Here is a 13,898-nt window from a genome sequence, read left to right as displayed (position 1 = left end):
TGTTGGCTCAGCACTACCTCCATTGTTTAGATGGACCAGTAGAGGAGATAAGAAATCTCACTTGTTTTTAGCCCACTGAACAGCGATATACTAGGGGGCCTAATCGTCCAAGAAGGCGATATGCACCACCAGTTTTGTGGTTGTGAACTGCCATGGCATCTGGACCTGCAGCCCTAGGCCTAGTCTACCTAGGCCAGAATAGGTTGCTGGCTCGAGCATGTAGATATGTAACAGTTTTCATAGTCTATTTGTGCCCCACTGGTGGACATATACTCATCTGCTGCTCCAGTCAGTCAACGAGAGGCCAGGGCATTACTCAGACTTTGCATGTGGAGACATAGTTTCCCAAGAACAGGTAGTTAAGATGGCTACTTCCATTTTACACATATAATGTGTGCTTCCAGTACATATATTTATATATTTGAATTTGCAAACACTATTACATGGGATTATTTAGTGTTATATATATTTAGTACTATAAAAGGTTGGATTTGGCTAACATGATAAATCTTCTTTAGGGAAGAACACATTTCACAAGAAGTCAAGAAAGACCAAATTGTGCTATGATGACCAGAATTTTTAGAGCAGCGAGCATGCATTCCCAGTTCAGCGCAGGTGTGTACACATGGGTACATGCCGGATGTCAAGAGGCAGCTGCCAAGAAATAAAACATTCAGTCTTATTAAGTGAAACACAACTAATTTACTACATGATGGGGATCAATGTTGCAAACAGACTTAATGGGCTGACTGGAGCTTTTCGCCTTTTTGTGCAAGCTCAATTGTCAAAATTAATTTCATTAGATTAACTGGCACAATGAAAAACACTAAAGTGTGATCTTTATTTGAGACTCTGAATAGAGAATAATTATCATTACATTACATAATGGATGCGGATGTGATTTTGGTTGGAGTGGTTTAGGTGGTGGGGGGCAGCATTTCATTCTTGGACCCAGGCACCACCGCTATTAAATCTGCTATGGGCTCTAGCCCTGGATCTTTTGGAGATCTGACAATACCCCTGAGTTATATAAGCTTTCAGGGACCTCAGAGATCTCTTCTTCAGATGGAATGAAGGGAAACCCAAGGGTATACACGCCAATGACTGTGCTATTCAGAGTAGTAAGATGAACAGGAATTGTTCCTCTTTATGGCAAGGGTCCTCTTCTCCATCTGTACTAATATGTGAGTGCATTAATGTTGTCTATCTTGTATATTGTACATTTTCACTTAGGTTTTACTCTCCCCTATCCCAATAGTACTACAGAATCTGATAGCACTCCATAAATAAAAGGTAATGTAATGTAATTGTGTGAAAAAGAAAATTAACCAAGAAAGGTAACACCTACATCAAAGAGACGAGCATTTCCTTTGCTCTTGCTTACTCTATTCCATGATTTCAAGCCCCAAACTGTTAGATAATCTTCATTACTTTAGATCGTCCTACAATGCATGACTGCTGTGCCCAAAATTCAGAAGCAGGATAGAGAGTGGCGTGTTCCATCTTGCCCCTGTTTGCGGATGCTCAAAATGCTTCAAAATGATATACTTGGTGATGGCCAGGTGGCCTGAGCAGGATGGGCTTATTTGAGTTCTGAATATATTAGAGAACACCCATTGCAAACATAATACAAACGTTCAAGAACGTTACATATTTTAATATATTCACGCACAACAAGCACCATCCTTTTACCGGTTTAAGAACATATAATGTTCAAAACATTCTTGCTTATACTTTACTTGTGTACAATATGGCTGGCCGGTCAAACCCGTGCCTTGTCTTTTCAGGTAAGCAATGTATTTGCAATCTGTTATTTGATAGCATTAGATATGCCACTATATATCACATTCACTGTGAGCCCATTCTGTGTTGAAACAGTTCAGGGATGTAGCCTCCCCTTAGTTACACCTCTGCTTGTCACACACCATGTGGCAGGTTTAAAATGATGAGTTCTTCTGGGCAGTGATTAGAAGGGGCTGAGTCTGTTGCTGCTGAGATGATCTCTCCTCTTTTGTGTTAGCTGCCTGGCTGTGTAATGGATCCTGGCCCCCTTTCTTTACCCCCCATGCTCCTGTCCTCCTGATATGGGGTGCGGAGTGAGCAGCAAAGTGCTCCCAGAGCCTATGGAGCCCCCAGTGAAAAAAAATCCTTATTACGTCAAGCTGATCCATGCTGTAGTTCCAGTCCAGTTCTGTAAGGAACCTGTACACTCCAAGGGTGAATTTTGGGGACTGCAGGAAGAGCCCAAGAAAGAAGAGGAATTGCAAGCAAAAAAGAATCAAGTTGCACGCTACAGAGCCAAATTCGATCCCAGAGTTACCGCCAGGTAAGCAATAGATTAAATATTGAAATATTGAAATTTTTAGCGAAATAATTAATGTTCCAAATCTTATAATAAAATTACAATGTTATATTTATAGACATCTTTTTGTAATTTATTTTAAAAAAACAGTAAAAAAAAAAAGAAAGAGCTCCTATATTTAAATGCATATATTTAAATATACTAATAATATAAAGAAAAAGTAAAAAGAAAAAAATCAGGATACGCTGTTTTCGATAACTCATTTTTTTGTTAATGTATGTAAAAATATGTATTCAGAACAAGCGGACAGCATTTCTGACACTGAACTTCACTGAACTGTTATTTTAGGATTACTGTGTTACATAAAATACATTAATGGAGATTTTTGTAATATTTAGTGTATCTTTATGACATTTAAAGCAACAGGCCACACATTTTTGAGATATATGTTCAGTCTGATCAGAACAAAATGCATATATAGGGCCAAACTTAAAAATTGTGATGTCAGATGAGCCTAGTTTACATAGATATGTTTGAATATGTGTTCTTTCACAAGGGAGAAACGTCATCACTGGATAATTAATTCCCGATTATAATGTTTACAGACACTTAACTGGGACATCAGGATACTGTTTAAAGCGGCAGGTGGTAGGAAGTGGTTCCAAGGTGTAGTATGTAACCGTAAAACGCTTAATCAAACCTTTCCTGTTACAGGTTTCACTGAATGTCTGACAGATTACAAAGTGACAGTAATTTATTCAAGGGAACGTCTCACTTAGAGGGCTAAAGTCACTATTTGTCCAACCTGTTCCCTTATTATTGTATGTTAATGCCTTAGTGATACATAAGGTAACGGGCAGCTTGCAAGTTGAGAAATAAAATAGTTATTAAACCTTAATTAAAGAAAAGAAGAAGTATATTTTAAAGCGGTGTAAAGTACTTAATAAATACAATAACCAGGAATATAAACTCATTATATTTTAAATTAGGTCCTTTTATTTATACTAGGGTATAGTGATATCACTAAGAATGTTCTTTAAAGAAGCAAAACAGAAGAATATCTTAAACAATTGCTTAAAATAATAAGTTGCCCTATGTGGAGTCCCCTGCTTTCTAAATCCACTCAACAGTAAGTCTTTTCATAGGGCAAATTGAGGATGTATTTTATAGTATGTTACTTACTTTGAAGGCCAAGGTGAAGGCATGATTTCCCCCCCATTACTTCATTAACACGTTGTCCTCTCCCCGCTACAGCACTTCAGAGATTCATGATGTCTATCTACTGGCCCATTTGTCCTCTAAAGATCTATATCTCCATAGAATCTGCACTCATTCTATATTGCCTGCCACCGACCCACTTACTGAAGCTTCCAACATTATTGGATTGTTCAGATTTATATCCTCTACATAGCAAGGGAAAATGTTACTTTCCAGATAGATTAGCTAAGTGAGAACATAGCTCTAGAGCAGATTCACCATTTTAGAAGCTATGAATCCACGAAAAGTCACTAGATCACTCCCCAAAGTTTGCATTGGGGTCCAAAGTGGTAAGTTTAGCATTCACAATGGGCCTTTTTGTGACTACCCTAAAAGAATACCTGACAGTTATCATACAATGGTCTGCTTAGGACAAATTAGCTTTTAGAGTACACAGCTCTGTGTGGTCATCTCTCTCCCTCATGTCACAATCCTGTGACCCAGATGGGTTGATATGATAATGTAGAAGACATTATAGAAATAAGGGGAAAAAAAAGACTAGGGCAAAATTAAACAATTTAAAAAGGAATGTTTCTGGGTGGGGTTTTTGACATCCGGTAGTGATAGCGATTATAGTTTATATAATATATTAATTTATATAATAATCTAAATCTACTATTTAAAATTTTTCTTCTTTTCGTATTCACTATAGTAGGTTTATAAGAAAATCATAACACCTCCTTCTTTGTCCTTTGGTTTACCTTATGTAACGTTACAATTAATTATAGTTCTTGTTGCCTGCTTTAATGCTTTTGCTGTAATAACATTATGCCATAAATTATTGGAATTACAAGAGTTATAAATAGACACATCATCTGTAGAACAATTGTTTATGTTCTGGCTTATTATGAGAGAGCAGTAAGGTTGTCGCAAGCCATTGAACTTAGACATAAGTTCTTTCTGTTCAAAAATCGAGGAGCCATGAAGAATTCTGAATAATGACAGCCGAAGTACTACTTGGCTTTGCAAGTCTAGACTTGCAAAGGTTTATCAGTTATACAAGGTTCTATCTGTTCTTACAACACGTTTTGTTTTTCGTGAGAATTATGGTCAAAACAGCAGCAAACAACCAGAAAATGGCCAACAGAGTCTACAGCATGTATGTGTGTATAAAATACATTACAAAAGAAATCAGCATAATTGTGATACAAACCCTATATATGGATAATGAAATGAATACTAGCAGAAATAAAGAAGTAAATCTATTGTTCCTTTATAACAAAATGAGCAATTATATATACATTTTCGGGATGACAACAATATGACCAATTAGATAATGTGTTCTTAGGTCTCGTGCGATCTATGGGATGTGTCACTATGTGTTTTGGCTCTGCTGGACCAATTCTATCAGTATGATAGCCCGATAGATGAGTTGGCTATGTGTTGTACTGTTTCCTGTGGCAATGACTACTAGAGACATGTCCTTCCTGATACAAACTAATCAACCATCTGCCTTCAAATCAATCACACATCCATGCCATGTTTCTTCCTGCTCAGTTTGTGCCAGATCCATAAGTGTCTATCTACACTCAGTTTTCTAGGTACATGGTCTTCCTTGGTTACATGTCTTGGTTACATGTCCCCCACATTCATCTCATTTGGGAAGATTTTGGGAGGGCATGATTGGAATTACACAGAGAATCCTTGATTCAATGTTGCTTGACCACCAATCTTCACAGCTCCCCCCATAAGACCTTAGTCACATTACTTGGGGAAGCTTCAACCATAATCAACATAAGGCCGCTAGTTTCTGTATAATCAGTTCCTGATGCCCCAATAGTTCTGACCCCAGCTAAACCACTCACTCAAAAGGTCGGAACTGCTGCAATTCTTTGTGGGAACCTCAAATGCAGCAATATTGAAATGTAATTTGGCGTAGTTGGAGGAAGAAATATTTGCACATGCTCCAGAGCAATTATAAATGCAGATGTAGGTGACCTCGTCCTTTTAAAAGAGTATAAAGTGCATCACAATGAATGGCAGATGGGTCTTGTTACTTAGGTCATGCCCAGTGATGATGCTAAAAAATGTATAGTTTCGGACAAGGTCACTAGGGAAGGTGTTGAAGGTTGTTTCTTCCGGTCAATCACCGAACTAGTACTTCTTATGCCAAAGGAAGAAGCCACTTCCTAGGTCACAGCTCGGCTGGAAGCATTTTTGTGGATTGCCAGCTGTGTTACTCAAGATTCTTCATTTTCTTAGAATATTTGATCCACATTGGCGTATAACATGAGTTGGTGTAAATTTTGGCCTAGTGTGTCCTTCCCTCAAAGATCAGTTCCACTAGCTAGATATTCTGTCATCTTGGACTACAAGCCATCTCCAAGCCACGGGACCTTTTAAGACTTTCGACTCAAGTTCATGTATATTAAGTTTATAATTGTATTATTGTATGGTCTTCCATACATATGTATGGTCTGGAGGAATTTAATAATTATTGTGTTTCAGATGATTTTGAAATCTAAAGACTTCAGGCGGGGTGTGTCATGTCTCATTTTGTATTGAATCTCATGTTTGCTGTTGGCACCTATCGAATCATGTTATTTGTCCCTGCTGGGCTCCCTAAATCAAGTTTTGTTCAGCCAGCCCCTACCCTTGTCTGTTCTTTATACTGTTTTGTAGCAGCAATCTTATGTAATTTGTTAGCATGTACTACTGTCATTCGCCTGTGTTTCTGTATATATTTACAAGGATTATCAGCCTAAAGATTAAAACTTCAACTGAGACTCCATCCTACGGGTCAGTTTTGATAAGTTCACGGTGTCTGCTGAACTTTCATTGTGTGAGTACTGGTCAGTACATACTTTGCAGTTGGTTTCAGGAACTCACATCTCACAGCTTTGTTAGTGAGGCAGAATACATTATGCTAGGCTAAGTTTAGATGTTAAACTCTCGAGCAGGAGCCTCAAAAGCCCACCATTCCGGACTGGAATTTTATAGAAAAGCTTACAGGCAGGGTTCTCAACTCCTGATGTATGTGTGTGTATTAATGTATATTTGTTGCAGCTTAATAAATAAAAAATAATCAGAATAATAAATTCCATGGACTACAATCGATCTAATCTAACTAATACGATTTATCACTTGTCAATTCTAGAATGTGAGTGTAAATTGTTCTCGCAGACTCATTTTGTGTTTTATGATTAATATTAGTGTTTTTCTCTTTCAGATATGATATCAAAGCACTCATCGGTAGGGGCAGTTTCAGTAGAGTTGTAAGAGTTGAACATAGGGCTACGCATCAACCATTTGCCATAAAAATGATTGAAACAAGAGCCAAAGAAGGAAAAGAAGTTTGTGAGTCAGAGCTGAATATCCTTAGAAGAGTTAGTCACCATAACATCATTCAACTTATAGAGGTGTTTGAAGCTCAGGACCGAGTTTACATGGTGATGGAACTGGCGACTGGTGGAGAACTATTTGACAGAATCATCGCTAAAGGATCCTTTACAGAGAGAGATGCAACCAAGGTACTGCAGATGGTTTTAGATGGGATAAACTATCTTCATGGACTAGGAATTACACATAGGGATCTCAAACCAGAAAATCTTCTTTATTACCACCCAGGGGCAGACTCAAAGATATTAGTGACTGATTTTGGTTTGGCAAACTCAGGAAATAAAGGTGGAGACTGGTCTATGAGGACAATATGTGGAACTCCAGAATACATTGCACCTGAAATTATTCTAAGAAAACCGTACACAAATGCAGTGGACATGTGGGCCCTTGGTGTGATCACCTACATATTACTAAGTGGATCCATGCCCTTCGAAGATGAGAATCGGACAAGACTCTACCGGATGATCCTAAAAGGAAAATACAGCTACTTAGGTGATGTGAGTATACATCAATATTTTAATTAAATTAATTGAAAAAACAACATGCATACTCAGTTTAACATAGATTTTTATGGTTGTGCTATAGACAAAAGGTTTTAGGTGGATCAGAGCCTTTGTTTTTTAGTCTCTTAGATGTTCGGTTGGGGAACGCACATCTTAGATGTTCGGTGGGGGAACGCAGAAGTATTACAGTGTTTTAAAAATCATGGATCTTCTAGATCCATATATCATATATTTACATTGAATTCCCTAGATCTAACTGTGTGTAGTGTTTAACATTATTCCATTATTATTATTAAGTCCAAACTATTTTTTTTTGTGGTGGGACTTCACAAAATAAAAAGTAATAAAGCAACAAAAAATACACCCACAGCATTTTCTAAATAACTTATAGTAGGTCTTTCCTTGATGACCTTGTGCAACTTTTTTTATATAAGCATAAAAATACATAAAAATAATGTTAATAATCATACTCATGGATCCTATTGGAGCCAGACAGTGGTGGATGTAATTCTTTGTGGTTATATTAAATAACCTAGCTGGTACCCGTTCTGCATCATCAAGTGGAAGACAGCCAATAAGGTAGGGAGACATTAAGAGAGAACGAATGGGAGTGTGAGCGTGCAAAAGTGAGTGAGAGGGTAAGAAAACACTGTTTAAGCTACATAGTATTTTTTTTGTTACTAATTACATTTTCTTTAAAGTTTAAATCAAAGTTTATGGCCTATAATCAGGCACGGCTTATACAGTATATATGAAATTATATAAAACTCAGATCGTGTATTGCAGTGTACAGTCGCACACTGCATGAGTATAAAATGTAATGTGTACCGTATCCAGTTTGCTGCCCCTGGCCTAAAAGTGCCAGGGCTACTTAGTCATCCCTAGTCCGGCCCAAGGAAGCGGGAGTCCTGCATACAACAAAGGTTGTCAGCTAGTGACACTGTTGATGGTGGGAAAAATGAAAAGTGAAACATCTCCTCAATAAACTATGAGAATTTTAAACAAGATAAGAAAATGGGTGTGGGGTGGTAATGAATTTAATGAAATCCTTGAAAAGTCTCCAAATACAAATATACGTCCAAAAATATCCAAAACACAAGAAGATTCCTTCCATTCAGAGACAGTGGATGCTGAGTGTCACAGCAAATGTGCATAGTGCTTTTGCTTAAGTTAAGCATTACCTACCCTGATTGCACTGTACCTGTCTATCTAATGTTAATGAGTCTATAAACGTCTATAGAGACACACAGATCTCCGTCAAAACTAATAAGGCCGCCATGCATTACCCCATAGTTAGGAATTAGTGTCAAGTTCTTTTTACATGAGTTATTTTTTAGCATTTTAATGAAGAGTTAGTTATAGTTAAACTTTGCTCCTAGAGACCTGAAAGGTTATAATGGTTTACTACTTTATTGGTATTAAGGGTGAGCCGTCACATTCCAGCATTACGTTGGATTCATACACTTACACACAAGAGGTTAATATTGCTTTTTTCTTTACGCTTTAATATTAATATGAAAAATACTTCTGTTGCTTTTAGTTGTCATGTGTGTGGGGGCTGTCAACTTGCAGCTCTATCATAATGTAAAGCAATAATTTCTAGCTCTAGAAGCTCATTTGCTGTCTATGTCACAACTGTTATCGAAAAAGACCAGAAAACCCGCTAGATTGTTATGGATATGCTTGAACCTATATACAATTTGCCTTTTTTTCAACTTGATTAAACCCTGCAGCAACTTGGCATTTAAATAAATGAATTGCAGATTGAGTTTAGTTAGGTGAGCGCTGTTATGTTTCATTGAGCCTGGCCATTGGAGTGATCTCTGTAACTTAATTAACAACTTCATGTATAGTTAATAGACCCCTAAATTCTCTTTATGCATGATGGACATTTGGTTAGTCAAAAACACCGGTGCCTGTTGTGAGTACAAACTGCCTTTTACCGAGTTGAACAAAATATTGCTATTCTCTGAATTACATTTGATATGGTTAGTGGTTGCTTGTTTCTTCGTGGCAGCTGTAATCGTTGGTTAGTTGTTAATCTCTGTCTCCATTAATAATTATTTTCTTTGTAGTGCTGCCAGAAAGGGAGTAGGAAAATATCCACCGGAGAAGTCCTTTGCCTGAGGATCAAGTTCATAATAATATTAGATAAATGCTCACAGTTAGACAGCAGACAATGTTTTTGGACCATCATATTAATCTTTGAACCGGATCAACACAAACAGGAACATTGACAATCTAATTAATAATTTTTATAGAACATGGCCAAGAAGATCCGATGGCAGCATAATAATGTCCAGAAAAGTTTTATAATCAAAAACAAAAAAGTGAAAAAAAATATGTATGTCTTGCACCCTGCAACTATGTCTAAACGGATGTGTGAATATACAAAAATAGCTATCCAGAACAAAAAAGAGCAACAGATTTGTTGTTTTTGTAAGACTAAAGTGCTAAAAATATATGTAACAGAAAAAGTATTTTATTATGGTATCTCCCCTGCCATGTCAAGGTGGCAATGTGATGTTATAATGAAGGGATAATACAGAATTAACAATAACATTACAATCAGCAATATACAACGTTAACAATACCATGAACACATTGAGACATGCGGGTACTTGAAGACGATGAGGGCCCTGCTCCTGCAAGCTTAGAGATTTTTAACAAAGTTTAACAATGAGCACGTCTATTCATACTATTTGATACATGGGTGAGACTGAGCACAAAACACATTCAAATAAGCTGCCACAGGGTAAAGATGATTAATTAGCAAAATGAGTTTAGTAGCCCTGGAGTAGTATAAGATTTGCTAATGTGTCTTCTTTCGCTTTGTATCCACAAATTACTTAAAGAGGAAATATGTAGGGTGGGTCACATTCTATAATGAAATTAGAGCAGTGGCATAAATGTGCAATTGCTTCTACCGTTGCATTTAGTCACTGTACCTCTGGTTGTAACTTTTCTTCATCTGCATTCTCGGGTGATCAGGGGCAGGCGGGCCTAGCACTGGTGGAATTGCCCCCACTGCGGGCAATCCAGATTCATCAAACAGGGCCAGTCCAGTCACAGAGGTGGGGGCTTAGCAGCCCTATACAAGGCGACTGAGTAAGTGTATATGTGTTAGACTGTGTGTGTGTTACATTGTGGTGTTAGTATGCAGGCATCTTAGTGTGTAAGTATATGTGTTAGCGCATATGTTTGTCTTAGTTACAGAGGACTACTTGGCTTTAGAACTAGTATATCAATAGATTTGTTTCCTTCTAATTAAATGTGTTAATTTCATTAAATTAGTTTTTTTAGTGCACTGAAATGTAATATTTGGGGAAAGTAACAGGTCTGCAAAGAACGGGTGTGCAAATATCTGGACAAATTGGAGGATCTTTCCTAGTCCTGCTTTTTTCTTTTATGGGAAGACAACTTCCAGGTGTCTATGTTAGGTGTGTGTTGGTAGGCTAATACATGTGAGCTAAATGTGGAACTGGATTAAATAGGTCTGTGTCATTCTGTTCACCTAAGAATAATAAAACATTCGTGGTTTAATAATGAGCTATCACACCCATAGCCCCCAGGGCAGAAGTCCTAGATAGGGTTTTAACATAATAATAGATATCCAGTATGCTCTAGTAATGAGAATGCCCAAGAACATTGCTACCTCTTTAGGAGCCCAGTTGGGTTCCTATACTGCCTGAAGATCCTATAGGTATTTATGTGCTAGTCTGGGATCCAGATGTGGCTGTCCTACTGATTTCAAACTGATGGAGTTACAATACAGGCATATTACTACTTAAAGGCAGCTCTGTGTCAAATCATCAATTATAATAGGATCTGACTCTTTAGCTACATTTTGAATGATATTCTGGCCTCCACATCACAAGGCTACACATTACAACAATAATATTTCTAAGGTGATTTTGGATGTGCCCATTTTCTAAGACTCTTTACTTAAATTTGTTTCTATTTTTTTTTCCTTCAGCCCTGGCCAAATGTTTCTAACCTAGCAAAGGATTTTATAGATCGTTTGTTAACAGTGGATTCTAATGATCGGTTATCGGCAAGCGATTCTTTGAAACATCCTTGGATTAAGACCATGGCCGCATCTTCATCCATGAAGAATCTGCACCGCTCTATCTCCCAGAACCTGAGGCGCAGAGTATCCTCCCGTTGTCATAGCTCAAAGTCAGAACAGTCCATGAAATCCGGCAATTCAAACAAATCACGCCGGATGAGAGAGATTATGGAGCGAAACTTGCGTTACCAAGCACATGCTGTGTACAATGATGGATACTAGCCTGGATGGTGCTAACATGTTGCCTCTTCTAATGATATTTTTATGATATGGATACATTTAAATGAATACTTTCTATGTACATGTGTAGTGAATATAAAGCATCACCCCCATTCACAAAAATATTAAATCACAAGCCCAGTATTGTCCTTCATATAGGATGCATAATATGTAAAATATAATTTGTCGCAAAACGCTACAAGGGGGATATCTTAAAAAAAAATTAGTACAAAGTTTGAAAATTGATCTTATGTCCATAGCGACCAAGGGAATATTACATCCCACTGGCTGCTATAGTTATATAGTAATAAGATCACACTTCAGGCTTTGCTGTGGCTCAGAATCCCAATACCATCTTCAGAAACTATATATAAATATGATGGCGGTGTATAATTTGAAAAGTGGTCTTGTTATCATAGCAACCTGTTTATTTGTAAATAACTTTATGAGTCTGACAGTAATGTAAATAATTATAATATGGTTGTCACCAAATTTGCTTGAGTGGGGTGGTTAAATCTAAGTTTGTGTTTAAAATTAAATATGGTTGTGTTTTTCGAGTCTACTGTTTGTTTCGTCTGTTTATAATATAATTTTAGTAATGTATCCTAAGCATTAGTTCACTTTATTATGTTGGTCCTTTGAGCATCAAGGATTGCATGTGCTAAGGCCTGGACCTGCCATCTGCTGGCCATCAGGGTCCCATACTCACCCGATCTGCCACTCCCGGCTGCACATACATTACCATCATTACATTATATTTAGCTGAACATATCCATCAGCCACGCTTATGTCATCGGGTGACCACCGGCCTTAAAGTTCAAGGGCCACCCCATTATCACCAGTCTGGCCATACATTGGGGTTATGTGAAATAATACATGAAGTCACAAGAATAATAACAGAATTGTAACTACATGATTGCCTGCAGAGCTTACAGTTTGGGTTTGTTCATTTAAATAAAGCACCTACCCCATGCCAAAATATACCATAGTTGCTCGATTACAAGACAAGGTTTTTTCAGAGCAAAAACTTACCGGTGCTTCTGACTCCCTGGTGTGTTGTCCGGGCAGCGGGTAGACGTCTACGCGATTCGCGTAGGCAACTTCCGCTGGAGCCGAAGGAGGTGCGGTTAGCAGCGGGGGTTGTCTGCGTCCAGTCCAGTGGAAGTTGCCTACGCGAATCGCGTAGACGTCTACACGCTGCCCGGACAACACACCGGGGATACAGAAGCACCGGTAAGTTTGGGGGGTTGTTAAGTGGGGGGCATAAGGCATTTCTGTAGTCAGAGTGCTCTATGATATGCCTTTTAACCCCCTTAATGCCACTCTGCCTCCAGATATGCGTTTTAACCCCCTTTATGCCACTCTGCCTCCAGAAATGCCTTTTAACCCTCTATACGCCACTCTGCCTCCTGAAATGCCTTATACCTCCCTATATGCCACTCTGCCCCATACTATGCCTTTTAACCCCCTAAATACCAGAGTGGCATTTAGGGGTATACGGCATTTCTGAAGGCAGGGTGGCACATAGGGGGTCAAAATACATATGATGGGGCACAGTGGCATATAGACGGTTAAAAGGCATATCATGGCGCACAGTGGCATATAGGGGGTATAAGGCATTTCTGGGGCAGAGTGGCAAGCCTGGGGGCAGATGTACATGACTGGGGGGCAGGTTGGAAAATAAAAGGAAATAAAAACACAAAATTTTCCTTTTTTTTCCAAATTACCGTAATATTCAGATTTGGGGGGGTTGTCTTATAATCAGGGTCGTCTTATAAAATTATTAAATACGGTAGTGTAGTTAGCTTGTTTAAGCATTTTTTTACCACATTTTGTAACCAATTCAATATTTTATATAACATTTGCTCTTACAACTTACAAATCCCTTGTGTTACGTAATAAATATAGAAAATAATAAATAGAAAATATTTACCAGCATGCAGCTGGTCTCCTGTTTGCTAAATGACACGCTCACACATTATATCTTTGTAATGTGGAACAGAAGAAGCCAAATTAGGAAAGGATGGAGGCTAGATAAATGCCATTTATCCCACAAGAATAAGTAATTCCTAGGGAACTGGAGTAAAATATTTAAAACATATTAAGTATTTTTAATAATGTCTTGGGCCCATACAGCACTTTCCATCCAAGAACATGAGGGGTTGTTTGGTCTAATCATGGTGAATGGTTTGCAGAATAAAAAAATATC

At 38.0% G+C, this 13,898-nt stretch overlaps 1 protein-coding gene across 1 annotated transcript; it reads left to right on the top strand.

Annotated features, from left to right (window-relative positions):
- Window positions 1–2,084: 2,084 nt before the first annotated feature.
- PSKH2 (protein serine kinase H2) lies at window positions 2,085–12,216 on the top strand. The gene is made up of 3 exons (XM_053467571.1): window positions 2,085–2,326; window positions 6,729–7,395; window positions 11,378–12,216. The coding sequence occupies exons 1-3, from the start codon at window positions 2,085–2,087 to the stop codon at window positions 11,690–11,692; spliced, it is 1,224 nt and encodes a 407-aa protein (XP_053323546.1). The 3' UTR covers window positions 11,693–12,216.
- The last annotated feature ends 1,682 nt before the right edge of the window (window positions 12,217–13,898 follow it).

The sequence above is a fragment of the Spea bombifrons genome, chromosome 5, assembly GCF_027358695.1.
Source record: "Spea bombifrons isolate aSpeBom1 chromosome 5, aSpeBom1.2.pri, whole genome shotgun sequence".
In the NCBI taxonomy this organism is placed as follows: domain Eukaryota; kingdom Metazoa; phylum Chordata; class Amphibia; order Anura; family Pelobatidae; genus Spea; species Spea bombifrons.
The sequence above is the reverse complement of the archived record's forward strand: the minus strand, read 5'-3'. Positions and strand labels throughout refer to the sequence as shown.